At 29.3% G+C, this 13,794-nt stretch overlaps 1 protein-coding gene across 1 annotated transcript in view; it reads left to right on the forward strand.

Annotated features, from left to right (window-relative positions):
• LOC136972012 (methyltransferase-like protein 25B) overlaps positions 1–13,794 on the forward strand; it is a 30,669-nt gene that overhangs the window by 14,469 nt on the left and 2,406 nt on the right. Inside the window, exons 4-9 of the mRNA XM_067266560.1 lie at positions 993–1,108; positions 3,068–3,232; positions 3,320–3,451; positions 3,529–3,570; positions 4,533–4,666; positions 12,086–12,192. Of these exons, the coding sequence (XP_067122661.1) occupies positions 993–1,108; positions 3,068–3,232; positions 3,320–3,451; positions 3,529–3,570; positions 4,533–4,666; positions 12,086–12,192 (696 nt within the window). The remainder of the gene's footprint in view (positions 1–992; positions 1,109–3,067; positions 3,233–3,319; positions 3,452–3,528; positions 3,571–4,532; positions 4,667–12,085; positions 12,193–13,794) is intronic.

A 13,794-nucleotide genomic window follows, 5' to 3' on the forward strand; every position in this document is an offset into this window, starting at 1 on the left:
TATGTTAAAGTAAATCTCAATTGTAACAGTTTGATCAAAGAATATGAGGCTGATAAGTTAGATATAAACGTGTTTAGATGCTGCAGGTATTCATATTTTAGCATTGCTTTAGCAAAAACTTGTTCTAAGTACAAAGTCTTGTAAACTAGTCTTCCATATAAATATTCATATGCAAATATAAAGAAATAACCAAGTTGTTGAGGAATGTTTGGTGCTGCTTAGTGTGAGAATCACACTGTATTTAATTATAAATGGGATAGATAAAAGTAATTATACTTCTATTTGGAACAGGTTGTTATACATATTTTCAAATAGCATATTCCTTCAATGTTAAGTAGCCATAGAATCTAAGATTCACCATGACGTCGAAATCAAGAATTTTTTTTATGAAAGGAAAAATTGTTAAATGATCAATTTTATTAAGTTTTTAAAGAAACAACAAGTTAGAAAAATAATTAAAATTCCATGAAATAGATAATGTTTGTCAGTTCTGTTTTCATGCTCTTCTGAAAATACAATAACTATTCATTGTAATGCTACATTATGATATCTTAAAGGCACTTTAAACATTAGAGAAGGTGTTTAAATCAAATGCTTGTCACCAGTAAAGCATGCTTGTACCAATTGACAGGATAGCCAAAAAAAATCTTCATTCAGTAATAGACATTTTTTGGCTAGCCTGTCAACGGTTGTAAATACTTCCAAGATTATTTATAACCATTTAGCATTTTAGAATGAAATGCATAGACGTCTTTGAAAGCATTTATGAGAAGTAAAAAAAAGGACTTCTTAAGTAGATTATAGGTTATTTTCTGTAGTTTTAAATGAATGGTATTACAGATATTTATAAGATGACAGCATTATAGTTAATAACAAAACAATAATATAATGAAAATTTACTTTATTATAATTAGCTTAGAATATTGAAAACATTTTTTATTAAAATTATAAATAAGAAATATAAGTTTAGAAATAATGACTTAATTTTATAGATAGAAACATAAATTCAAATGAAGATGCTGAAATGTTGAAGGGTTCAGATTTGGATCATATATTTACAAGACACGTAAAACCTAAAAAATGTCATGAAATTAAAAGAATTGCACAGGTTAGTATATCTTTAAAATTTTTAAATATTTCAAATATAATACAAAATGGCTCCATGTGTAGGATTTTTAAAAGAACTGAGTTTAAAAAAAAAATTACTTTCTCATAACATTATGTTCCAGAGTAATTAACTAATTGTAATAATTGTCAATGATCGATGATACATGAAAAACAAGCTTAGAAGAGCTCATAACCGGTGCTCTCATGCTGCATGTCTGTTAGCACCCATTCAAATAATTTCACCATTTCCTATGAGGCAATATCACTATTTTGGAAACCACTGATCTATAGTTAAATAAATTTTTTAAAAAAATAATGCCGAGGAAAATTTACATTTTGCTGTTGAATTTATTTTTACTGTTTTTAAATAATTATTTAAAAAGTAATATTTGAATTTATTTATAAATCAAACATTTGAAAATACAGTAGAGCATCGATTATCCGACTCAATTGGAGACCGAGGTTGGTCGGATAACTGAAAAAACGGATAACCGAAAAGTATGAAAAAATACATTAGTATAGTGTATTAGTATATTAGTATATCCCATGTAATAAGCATATTAGTATATCGCTATTAAACTACTTCGCGTTGAATTTTCATCGATGTTAAGCCTAACAAAATTTTTTAAAATAATCATCATTAAATTATTTCTTTGTTTTGCAAAATAAATACAGAAATAAAGAAAAATAGAAAATTAAGCCTGGTTTAAATACTGGCCTCCCTTTCATGGTCGAGCCAGTGTTTCCAGCTAAAACACGCAAAAATTAAACAAAAATAATATTAAAGTAGCTAAGACATAGCCAAATTGTACAAATATTGTAGCGCCACATCACTATCGGACATTTGAATTTGCCGACTAGAACGCGGTCGGTTAACCGATGTGACAGTTGATCGGGGGTCGGATAATCGATGCTCTACTGTAATTTTAAACCTATATTCAATTTTAGACTGAAGAAACTTTAATTATACTAAAGGTAAAAGTACATTCATTAATAAATCTTTAATCTTTTGTTAATATATTGTTGAATTGATGTGTAGTTATTGCTTTTAAAAGACGAATAATTTCTTAAATATAATTTTAAGAATATTTTTATCGGTCTTTTGTAGTCTATTTTCTCTCTTTGTTAAGTAAACATTTCAGCCATTTCAAGTGGTAGGAGTTCTTTTTCTAGTTAGTTTCTAGTTCTTTTGCATGAATATATTACCTAAACCTCAATCATCTGTAGTATTCATATTATTTATAGCTCTTAAATTAATTCAATTTTGAAACAAACACAGTTAACACTTATAGAAAAAAATATTTAGTAATATCTATCAGAAATCATTAATTTAGGCATTAAACAAGACCAGCTAATTATAAAAAATATTTTTATGTAATAAAGTTATAAAAAATGTACATATTTACAAATTTAAGCTATTGAATTTTTGAGTTATAAGTAAGAAAAATAACAATTGTATAATAATTTTTGGTTTTTTGGCTAAAATAAAAATTGTTTTAATTCAACATTGTTTGAAAAAAATATTGAATTGATAACTTTGATTAGTATAATGGATTTGGATGCAAAATATGTATTTTAAAAGTCTTCCAATAAATTTGCAATGTATTTTTCACAAATTTAAAAATAAGATCTTAAAATATATATTTTTTTAACAATAGATTTAATTTAATTAGATCCTATAAGGACATCATTAATGCATCACTTATGTGTTGCATCAAATGATAGTCTTACATGAACATTGCCTGTTTTATTTAAAAACGTATACAAAATATTAAAATGGATGAAACAATTAGCATTTTAATGTCATTTTTTTAAAATTTTGTGGCACACCGGTAAGCTTTTTAGAACCACCATTGGCTGAAAACTAATATGTGAATTACACTGTTTCTACAAAGTAAGAGACTGAAATTCCAGCTACCAAATAATGTTTATTTAATGTTTAATTATAATAATATTTCAGATTGCCCAAGTGGTCTTACAAAACATTAAATGTCATAATGTTGTTGATATTGGATCTGGCCAGGGACATTTATCTCGTCTTTTATCACTTCGGTATGGCTTTCAAGTAATAACGATGGAGACTATAGAATCTCACATTAAAACCGCAGAAAAATATGATAAGAAGGTAATAAAGGCATTGTAATTCATTAAATAACCATTAGAAGATATTTTATCTATAAATTTATAAACGTTACAGATAGTTTTATTGTAGGCTTTAAGAGAAATTGTTAAGAAACAAAACAATAGTAATTTGAATGAGAAATCTGAATCGAGTGCTTTAATATTGCCAAAGCATATTGTTTATCATATATCTGAATCGACAAGTGAATCTGAACTAATTCAAGTAAGTATTGTCTATATATATACTGTATATACAATGGAATTCCATTTTAACATTTGCCATGTAATAAATTTTTTCAGATGATAAAGAAAAATTGGGAAACAGACGTAATAAACTCGGATGTATGTAAATTATTTTATATATATTTATATCTATAACTGATTTTATCTGAAATAAAACGGTTAATCAGGACAAACAAACCCTCCTATTTTGTCAGTTTCCTATTAGATATTTAATTAAAATATTGGATGGAAATTGTGAAGAAAAATAAAACAGCATATCAGCTGTAATAACTGATCACAAAGTATTAATAATATGTGTGAATGCATAAATAGTGAAGCAGTCATATATTGCACAAGGATTGAGATTTGAATTTTGTTCTCTAGAGTAGGGTTTACATGTTTTTTCAGATATATCAAAATTTAATTAAAATAATAATATATAAATAAATTGAATCTTTAATCACACAAGTGCCGTTTTCTTTAAAAATAGGTTTTTCCCAATACATTTTAAACTACATCTGAAAATTACTAAATAAAGCCAGAATAAAATTCACATGACTTCTTAAAGAATAAAAATTCAACAAAATTATTGATAAAGTTTGGATAATGATTTGAAAACATTTAAGGACTTATTTTAAAATTTATAATATTTTAAAACGCAAATAAAATGCAAAGAATTATAATATATAAAACTTTTATTCATAAATTTTATAGATAGCTTTATTGCTAAATCATTGATTAGTTTATGTATTTGTGATTAACTATATTTTTAATAAGACTTATATGAGACTGAATTTTTTGTTTTAAGTAAAGAGTAATAATCATTTATTCTTAATCTGCTACATTGTTTTAATGTAATTAGTATCTGTACATTACGTACGTTAGTCGTTCCGTAGTTTATAATATTACGTTAAATTAAATTTTTTAAAATATCTTTACAGAATAATAATATTTTTTTATATATTTTAAAAAAATATTCAAATATAGATACAAAATATTTTTGTATCTAATCTTAACGAATTTAATTGTATTTTAATAATCACGAAGTATTATAAATGATTTTATAAAAATTTTATTCTCAGATATTTTTCGGTATCGTTGGGCTGCATACGTGTGGAAATCTTGCAGTTAATATGATTAAATTATTTTTGAATAACTGCGAAGCCAATGTAATTTTGTCTGTTGGTTGCTGTTATATGAAGCTAGATTTAAACAGGTAATATATTATTGCTTTTTAAATTTTTCTCACTTTTTAAAATATTTGTTAAATTACTTGTAGATCAGATGCAATTATGACAAAAAATTTAACAAAATGTAAACATGTTTATTTCTAAATATATCAGATTAATGAAAGTTTTAACTTTTTATCTTGGAAATTAATAATTTTGATTTCCATTTTCCGTGATGATTAATTTTTCACTTTACAACATAAATATAATGTAGATTTTGAACTTACGAAACATGAAATGTCAATAAATTTTTAATTTTCGCACATTACTTTATAAAATACTGATTTAAATTATTATTAAGCCTATCTAAATTTTATATTAATTGACTTAATTGCTGATAAATTCAAACTACTTACAATTAAGAAACCTGTTATAATATTTATGAATGAATTCGAGCTAGCAATTTCCAACAATGCCAGTGTTTTATTTAAATACTAATTGAAACATTGAAAACATAAAAGCACGAAGAATAACGACACAGCAGATTTGGTACTGTTCAGCAAAAACCATTTCGTTGTGTATAAATATCAAATAAACAGGAAATCCAGCATAAAGTTGAAGATTAAACTATATTTATTTTTGGTAGTTTCAATGATTGATCATCGTCATCATATGTTTGTTACATTTTTAAATTTGAAAAAAACATTTGATTTTTATAAACAGATTTATTTCAATGCAAAACTGAAATATAATTATGTAAACTGAAACATAAAAGTAACATTATCTAAATAGATAATATAATAATTAAAACATAGTTATTTTTAAAAGTTTACTATATATATTTGGCAAGAGAATAGTGATATCAATAATCCTATATTATGCCATGTTTTGAAATTACTTGTTAGGTAAATTTGATCTTTATATTTTTGAATAAAAAAATTTTGAATTTTTTTAGGTTTTTATAATTAAATGTTTAAAATCCCAAAAATTTATTACTACTAAAGTTTGCAAATTGTCATAGTCATCGCTAAGACTACCAATTAAATGAGTTTGGTCTCGTTTTCATTGATTTTGCCTACACTTAGCAACCAATTCTTTTGTCTCTTTCACGACAATTGTAAATAAATTGACACACAAAAGTGAAAATGTTAAGCAGTTTAGAATAATTATTACTCTGATTTAATAGATTGTCTAGAAAGGATTGCTGAACACTGATAGCACAGAAAATAGTATTATCCAATTCACATTAGTATTATCCATTTCCTTAATTCACATAAGTAATCATCCTCATTTTCTAATGTCTCAACTGTCATATCTGAGGATTTCAGCTCAAGTTGATTTCTCAAGAATTCTGGACCATTGAACCAAAAGGAATTGTCTAACAGATGACTGGCATTTATACCTTGAGATAGTAGATCCACTAGATTCTGGTTACCTGGACAATGATGCCAGGCACTTGAATCGCAAAGGTTTTGAAATTCCTTTATGCAATTGGCCACAAAAGGCTTCCAGCATTGGCCCTTGATCCAGTGAAGTGTAATCATGGGATCAGTCCAGAAGAATACAGATGCAGTTTTTTCTGGTCCAAGATTTTCTTGACATTATTTGTTAGCCAGGCAGCTAGCAAGACTCCAAGTAGCTCCAGCCTTGGAATGGTAATTCTTTCGATAGGAGCCACTCTACTCTTGGAAGTGAGGAGATTCCCTATAATATCAACTTTTACAACTCTCAAGTATATGGCAACATGTACTTGAGAGCTAGTAATGCTAGCCAAAGGGCTTACTTACCCTTTGGCTAGCATTACAAAAACTGCGGATCTCAATGATACTTGCTTTTCCTTTAGTTGAGTTAAACACATCCCTAGGGATGTTAAGCTTAAGAGATGTGGAACCTCAGAACACCATTGGAGCCATTTTTCCTGTATGTCATCAGATAACTGCTCATCCCAAGGAATTTTCTGCAGCCACAAGTATTTCACATGAATTATGAATGGAGAAAGTATTCCTAGTGGGTCGAAGATTATCACAACTTCTCATAGGAGGAATCGCTTGGTACTCTCATTCTTAGACAGGATCTCTAATTGACCCTTCACTTCTATGATGAGACTCATTTACATTTCAGGACAGTCCCAAAACCTTGGCTGCACGGAAGCCTAACTCAATGGAATCATGCTTCGATTGGGTGTCGAGTCCGTCTTATTTCTACTGCTCCATCAGAGATCTATGGTTTGCTGACCACTTTCTTAACATCATGTTTCCCTCTTTCATAATGGACAAAGCCTCTCAGGAGACCTCCAAGGCTTCTTCCATATTGTTGGCATTGGCAATGAAATCATCCATGTAGAGGCAACAATCCAATAGTTCTTTTGTGGCCAGGTAATCATGCTGCATCGTTCTTAGGTGTGCCTTGATGGTGGCAGATAACAAGAAGGGACTGGAAGTGACCCCAAAGGGCACTCTCTTGAATTGGTAAGTTTGAAGAAGGCCATATTCCTTCCACAGGAAACAGACGGTATCTCTGTCCCTTTCTGCCAAGGACAGTTGCAAAAAAGCCATTTCTATGTCTGATATTAATGCAACCTTGTGAAGTTGGAAGTTTAACAGAAGATCAGATATATTTCGATTCAAGTTTGTACCAGGCCACAACAGTCATGATAGTTGTCCAACATCATGTGAACTCGCATCAAAAACGATGTGCATCTTGGCGGTTGTGCTGTCCTCTCTGATGACAGGATAGTGAGGTAGATAGTAGACTGTCTTGTCTTTTAATTTAATTATATCTAGTACCTTCTTGATGATTTCTTTTCTTTCATAATCCTTCAGTGTTTCTGAGTATTTTGACTGAAGTGTTGGGTTATGCTTATGGCTATTTTGGAAAGAGTTTATTCTTTTTGTTGCAATATTAAAATTGTCACTGAGTTCTCTCCAATCCCTCATCCAAGGAAATTCAACCTCATATCTTCCATTTTCATAGTGGATAGTTTTTCAAATTTCTCTAACACTTCATCTATGCCATTGCCACTAGGATCATCCCTTAATGACATTTTTCTGGCATATCTACCTCTTGTTCCTACTATTTTGCTGACAGCATTCTACACAACTTGAAGCTACCTTACTATTTGGTGTTGCAATTTTAATGTTCTCAATTTTCCAAAATCTTTTGAGCATTTTGTCTAAACTAGTCTCTTCTTTAATAAAGCTACAATAAATTTGGTTATGGTTCTTTACTTGCACTTCCCGAAACATCAAAGCCAAAAATAGTATTTTGTAAAATAAGATCTGAATTCTCAACTTGAGTTGCCCTGGTTTCAGTAGCTCATAAAAAATCTCAGCCCCAATATCAAATCCACACGTTTTGGAATGTTAAAGTTATCATTTGCCAGCTTCAACTTAATAAAATCTTGAACTCAAACATCTAACTTTCGTGAGGGAGTTACATCGGCAGTTATTTTGAGGATGACTAAAAAATCTAAACTCTTCACAAAATCTTTCTCTCAGTTACATATTAGAGCATTAACCTTATTCTTTATCATAAAAGAAGCATCATTTAGACCACAAATTGCAATATTAACCTTTTCCTTCTTTAATTGTATCATTTCTATACATCTTGACATGAAATTTGACTCACTTCCAGCATCAAAATGGCATCTTACCTTATATTACCCATTTCATCAATCAAAAAACAAATTGCAGTGCTCAACAAAACCATTTGGGCTGTTGTTTGAAACTGATGCCTCAGTACAAAAATTGGTACTGAGGCATCAGTTTTCAAACAACTTATTACTTGAAGCAGTTTGCAAACTGCTCCTTGGAACTAGTATTATTTGGTTTAGGAAAATGGGTTGCAAAATATGAAGGTGTTTCAATAAGTAACACCTTCTATTTTTTTAAACAAACATTTTAATGTGTATACAAAAACATGAATATAGTAAATTAAGTTTGAATTTCTGGCAACACTATTGCATGATAGGAACACTTGTGTTGCCTGTACATTTCTGACAAATGGGAAAGAAAAGAGCAGCAAAGCGTTATTCATTTTCTATGGGCAAGGGGCAAGAAATGTGAACAAACTCGTGTGGAAATGCAGAAAGTGTATGGTGATAATTGCATGGCCAATTCAAATGTCCATCGATGGTGTGAAATGTTTAAAAATGGTTGTCAGCGTGTGATTGATAAGCACAGGTCAGGTCATCCGGTAAGTGCAGCTTTGCCTTCAAACAGTCACTGCTGTTAATCGAACGATTCAAAGTAACTGCCGCATTCACCTGAAGATGCTGTCAGAAAAATTGCTCGGTGTCCTATTTGGTCCTTTGAAGAAATTCCTGGCTAGAGCAAAGTTCCATTCTGACAAAGAGGTTAAATCAGCTGTTCACAGATGGTTGTATGGCCAGGAAACAGCATTCTACAATGCAGACATCTTGGGACAAGTGCTTGAATTTGAATAGTTCTTATGTCAAGAAGTAGCCTAATCCACATATTTCATTTCATATATTCTGTATTTTCCATATACATTAACACTTTTGCTTAAAAAAATAAAAAGTGTTACCTATTGAAATCCCCTCGTATAAGTAGATTTTTTTACCTAATTTGTTAGGTTTGAATCGCCCATCTTTCTGTCTTATGCTAATATAAGAAGCTGTTTCTCTATCTAGTGATTGATACAATTTGTCTGATACTATGAGCTCATTTAAATTTTTGAAATCTGACACATTCAAATAGTACTCCCAAGCAGTAGTCAACCTAGAAGAAAATTGCATGTATGTTTTGTTAGGTAAATAATTTCCCTTCTAAAGTGCTCTAAACATGAGTAAAAAATAGGCTGAAACTCTCTCAAGATGATCTCCTTCATTTTCTCATAATTAGTTAAATTTTCATCATTTAAGTATGTAATTGGATTAGTGGCTCTCAGTAAGTTCAATAAGATTTCGGCCTTATGAATGTCAGGAACATTTTTAGAAGCAAATGCTCTTTTTAACAATGAAAAGAAAAATCCCCATCCTTCAGGTTTCAAATCAGTTTTAGTTTTGTTTTCGACTGCTCCGATATAACCTTTCAATCTCGATTTGACTCTGTTCTTTAGACTTTCTCTCCTTAATAATTAAATTGGCAATTTCCGTAACTGACTCAAGATTGCCCTTACACCTTTTGCTGTTTTTTAATATCATCATATAACCCAGCAGTCGTTATTTTTTCATTGACAGTTAGACCTAAGTTCTGAACAATAGGAATGAGATATTCTCTTAGCACCTTTAAATGTGATTTCGAATGTTTCAAAGCACAAACAGAAATTGTTCTTGGAATTTTAACTCAGAATTCTCAAATTAGGCTTGGACTCTCAACTCAGAATTTTCACCTGTTGAGAGCAATGACACACAAATTTAAATTTATCCACAGATGAGTGTTTCAAATCCACCACGATGGACCATCATGTCGATGCTCTTATTGTTAGTGGACTGTAAAAAATTTTCTCTCACACAATTCGAAACTCAAGAAAAAGAACACTCATGGCTCAGAGACATTTTATTCTTTCTTTTTCTGCTAGAGGGCCCAACATACTCTAGGGCATTTAAATATATACTACATCCACTAGAAGGTATTTAAATATATTAAAATTGTTAGCAGCTTCGATCAGATTAACTCGAGGAACACAGCAGTTATCATTTTCCATCTTATTCGGTTAAATGCATAATTTGAATTTCAGTTTAGAAACTTATTTTCAGTTGAAAATTTGATGCTCTTTTAAAGTAAAAGTTTGTATTATTATTTTACTTATAATCTCATATTAAACAATCTGTCCACAAATGTTTGGGTTGATGTTTTAGTTCATTTCAGGATAAAAATATATAATTTTTTGGAATGTTTTAATATATCCATTTTAATCTGCATATATATTTATTTATATATATATATATATATATATATATATATATATATTAAAAAATTAATTTACTATTAAAAAAATTTAAATTAATGAAAATGAATTTATGTATATATGTTACAGTCAAAACTCGTTTTTAGTTAGAATGTGTTTTAACTAGTTGAAACTAGTTTATATTGGATGTCTTTGTTAAAACCTGTTTTGTCTACTTAAAACTAGTTTTAACTCACATTCATTTTTGACTAGCAGTAAATTCTAGTTTTAACTAGACAAAACCCGTTCTGTCTAGTTAATTTACTGCTGTACATGTTTTGATTTTAGATAAAACTAGTTTTAACTTTTAACATTAGTTAAAACTAATTTTAGCTAAATAAATATGTTTGGGGGAAATAAAGTTATGTATAGTGATTCGGGGAAGATGCCTAACATTATGCTTATAAAGGAAATTATAGTGATAATTTGGGTTTTGGAGGCTTCTAACAAAAATTTCATATTCTTGAGCATGTTTTTCAAATAAAACTTTGGAGTATATGAAAAATAATTGTATATTGTGTTTGCAATGACGACTTTTTTACCATCTGGCATTTTAGGCATCTCACCCCAAGTATCCGGGTGAGATGCCAAATGCCGTTAGGGTAAGATAACAAATATAATTGCATAAAATTAATTTTCGAATATCTTAACCAAATTTAATTTATTGCATATGCAGTACAAAGTACTTCATAGTAAGTATAACAGTGTAGTATAAGTATTGTTAAGTTTCCACTTGTTCTAACATGCTCTATAGCTAGTGAAAGCTTTTTTCAGTCCAAAAACCTTTTCGAGAAGTCCTTATATAATTTCTATGCATATCCTGCAATAAAACGAGAAAACAAAAATTTATTAAAAATAGGCATATCGGAATTCAATTAACAAAAAATAGGCATGTTACTCCATGAAAAATGTGGCATCTTTTCCATTTGTCAGGGTAAGATGACTACATTGTACGTGTTCTAGCATGTCTGTTTGGGATCGGCGGTAGCTCACAATGGAAACTTTAGAACCTTAACTCACACATTAATTGTTTTTAGCATTTTTTAATAAATTTTATTTTAACTTTTAGTTTTAAAAGGATACTAGAAACATTTCACAACAAAAACTTCGTTCTTATCTTGCTGTTATTCTTCTCGGATGTAGAAAATGAGGTAACAATAGCCAACTACAGCTTTCCGCACTCAATATTGGCCCGACGATTCATCGTACAAACACGTGACAATATCTGACGTCACCGTTTGAAAATATCAAAAAGTAGGCATCTTTCCCCGCTTACCATCTTACCCCGAATCACTCTATATGTTGCAGTCAAAACCAGCTTTTAGTTAGGATGCGTTTTAACTAGTTTATACTGGATGTCTTTGTTAAAATCCGTTTTGTCTAGTTAAAATTAGAATTTACTGCTAGTCAAAAATGAATTTGAGTTAAAACTAGTTTTAAGTAGACAAAACGGGTTTTAACAAAGACATCTAGTATAAACTAGTTTCAACTAGTTAAAATGCATTCTAACTAAAAACGGGTTTTGACTGTAACATATATATATATATCATTTACAGAAATTTTCCACTGAGTAATTTCCTGAAGAATTCCAAATTCACACTGACTTATGAAGCTTTAGAAATAAGTTGTCATGCAATTGAGACTTACACTGAAAGATTAAGAAGTAAGTTAAATTGTAAATTTTATAATTATATATTTGCTTAACCATAATATTTTTTATTTTATTTCTACTCGATTGTCCCAAATCATTTGTCTAATTTGTTAAATTAATGAATGTTTATACTGCTGGACAGAAAATGTGAACACCCATAAAGCAATGACACCTTCTGGGTGTTTGATTTTTCCTGTCCAGCAGTGCATATTAAAGATTATACTCGATTGGCTTGATATTTGAATAAATCTTCAAAAAAGTCTAAAATCCAACAATAAATTTATTTGACTAATATTTGTGGTCGTTGAAAAGTTACATTTGGATTACATCAACATAAAATATTTGAATGCATATGAAATTTGAAATTTGTTTTTTTTTTATCTATCAAATATAACAAAACAAAACAATTTAAATATATTTTACAATAGAAAAAAAAACATGAAGAGCTCTGATATTTTTCAATGTACAAATGTAAATACAATACAGACGATTCTCCTCCAAATTAATCAATGACGGAGAAATACTTTTAAACATTAATCAAATTTGTTTTTCCAGCGACATACATAAATCTTGTAAAAATCAACATTTATTCAATGCGCACACTGCAGAAATATTTACTGTTTCACGTGCTTTTATGACAGTTATCATCCACAAAATTGTGCTCCTGGAAAGCAAACAGATAGAATAATATTAATAAAAATGTCTTTTTTATTAACAAAATTGGCCTTGAATAACGATAATTTTGTTTAAAATCTAATCTTCTTCTCAAATAAATTATAAATAAATGTTAGTATGAATCCCATATTTGTACTGTAATGAATATTCGAAAATAAAAATATAATAAATTTATTGTATTTATTATATTTTAAATTTTGAAACTTTTAAAAAACATTCGATAATATGCACTTAAAAGCAAATTGTAGACGATTTTTCAGGAAGCTCGTAATATAAGCCCCAGTTAAGATTTACAGCCAGATGATTGTATTTAATAAGTTCAATGCAACCCATGACGGATGTATTGAATTATAAAATAATAATATTTAATTAAATATAAATAAATTCTAATTAAATATTGTAAATATTCAAATGATCACCTTTGAATGAGACATCCCCTGAAAATAAGACCTAATGCATCCTTTGGAGCAAAAATTAATATAAGACCCGGTCTTATTTTTAGGGGAACACGGTAATGTGATTGGGGGGGTTATTTTAAAATATTTTAAAAAGTTACATTATATTTTTTTACTTCTATTTATCTAATAGTAAAATAATATGAGGTTCAATCACTTAATTTTGGTTTAATATTTTATTATTATTGAATTTTTTCTCACAACTGACAAAATTAAAAGTAACTGATTTAATCTGGCAATTATTTGGCTTTATAATTAACAAAATTTTTTAAATTATTAGCGAGGTTGAGGCCGAAGTTTTAAACGCGAAAACGTGTACGTCGGACGTTCGGCGCCATTTTCCTGTAAGCCTAGAAGTTTGACAATGGCGTTTGGAATGTCGAGCATGACTTTCCAAACGCCATTGTCAAACTTCTAGGCTTACAGGAAAATGGCGTCGAACGTCCGACGTACACGTTTTCGCGTTTAAAACTTCGGCCTCAAC

This window comes from Centruroides vittatus, unplaced genomic scaffold (genome assembly GCF_030686945.1).
Source record: "Centruroides vittatus isolate TY-2023 unplaced genomic scaffold, ASM3068694v2 contig_2747, whole genome shotgun sequence".
Lineage (NCBI taxonomy): Eukaryota > Metazoa > Arthropoda > Arachnida > Scorpiones > Buthidae > Centruroides > Centruroides vittatus.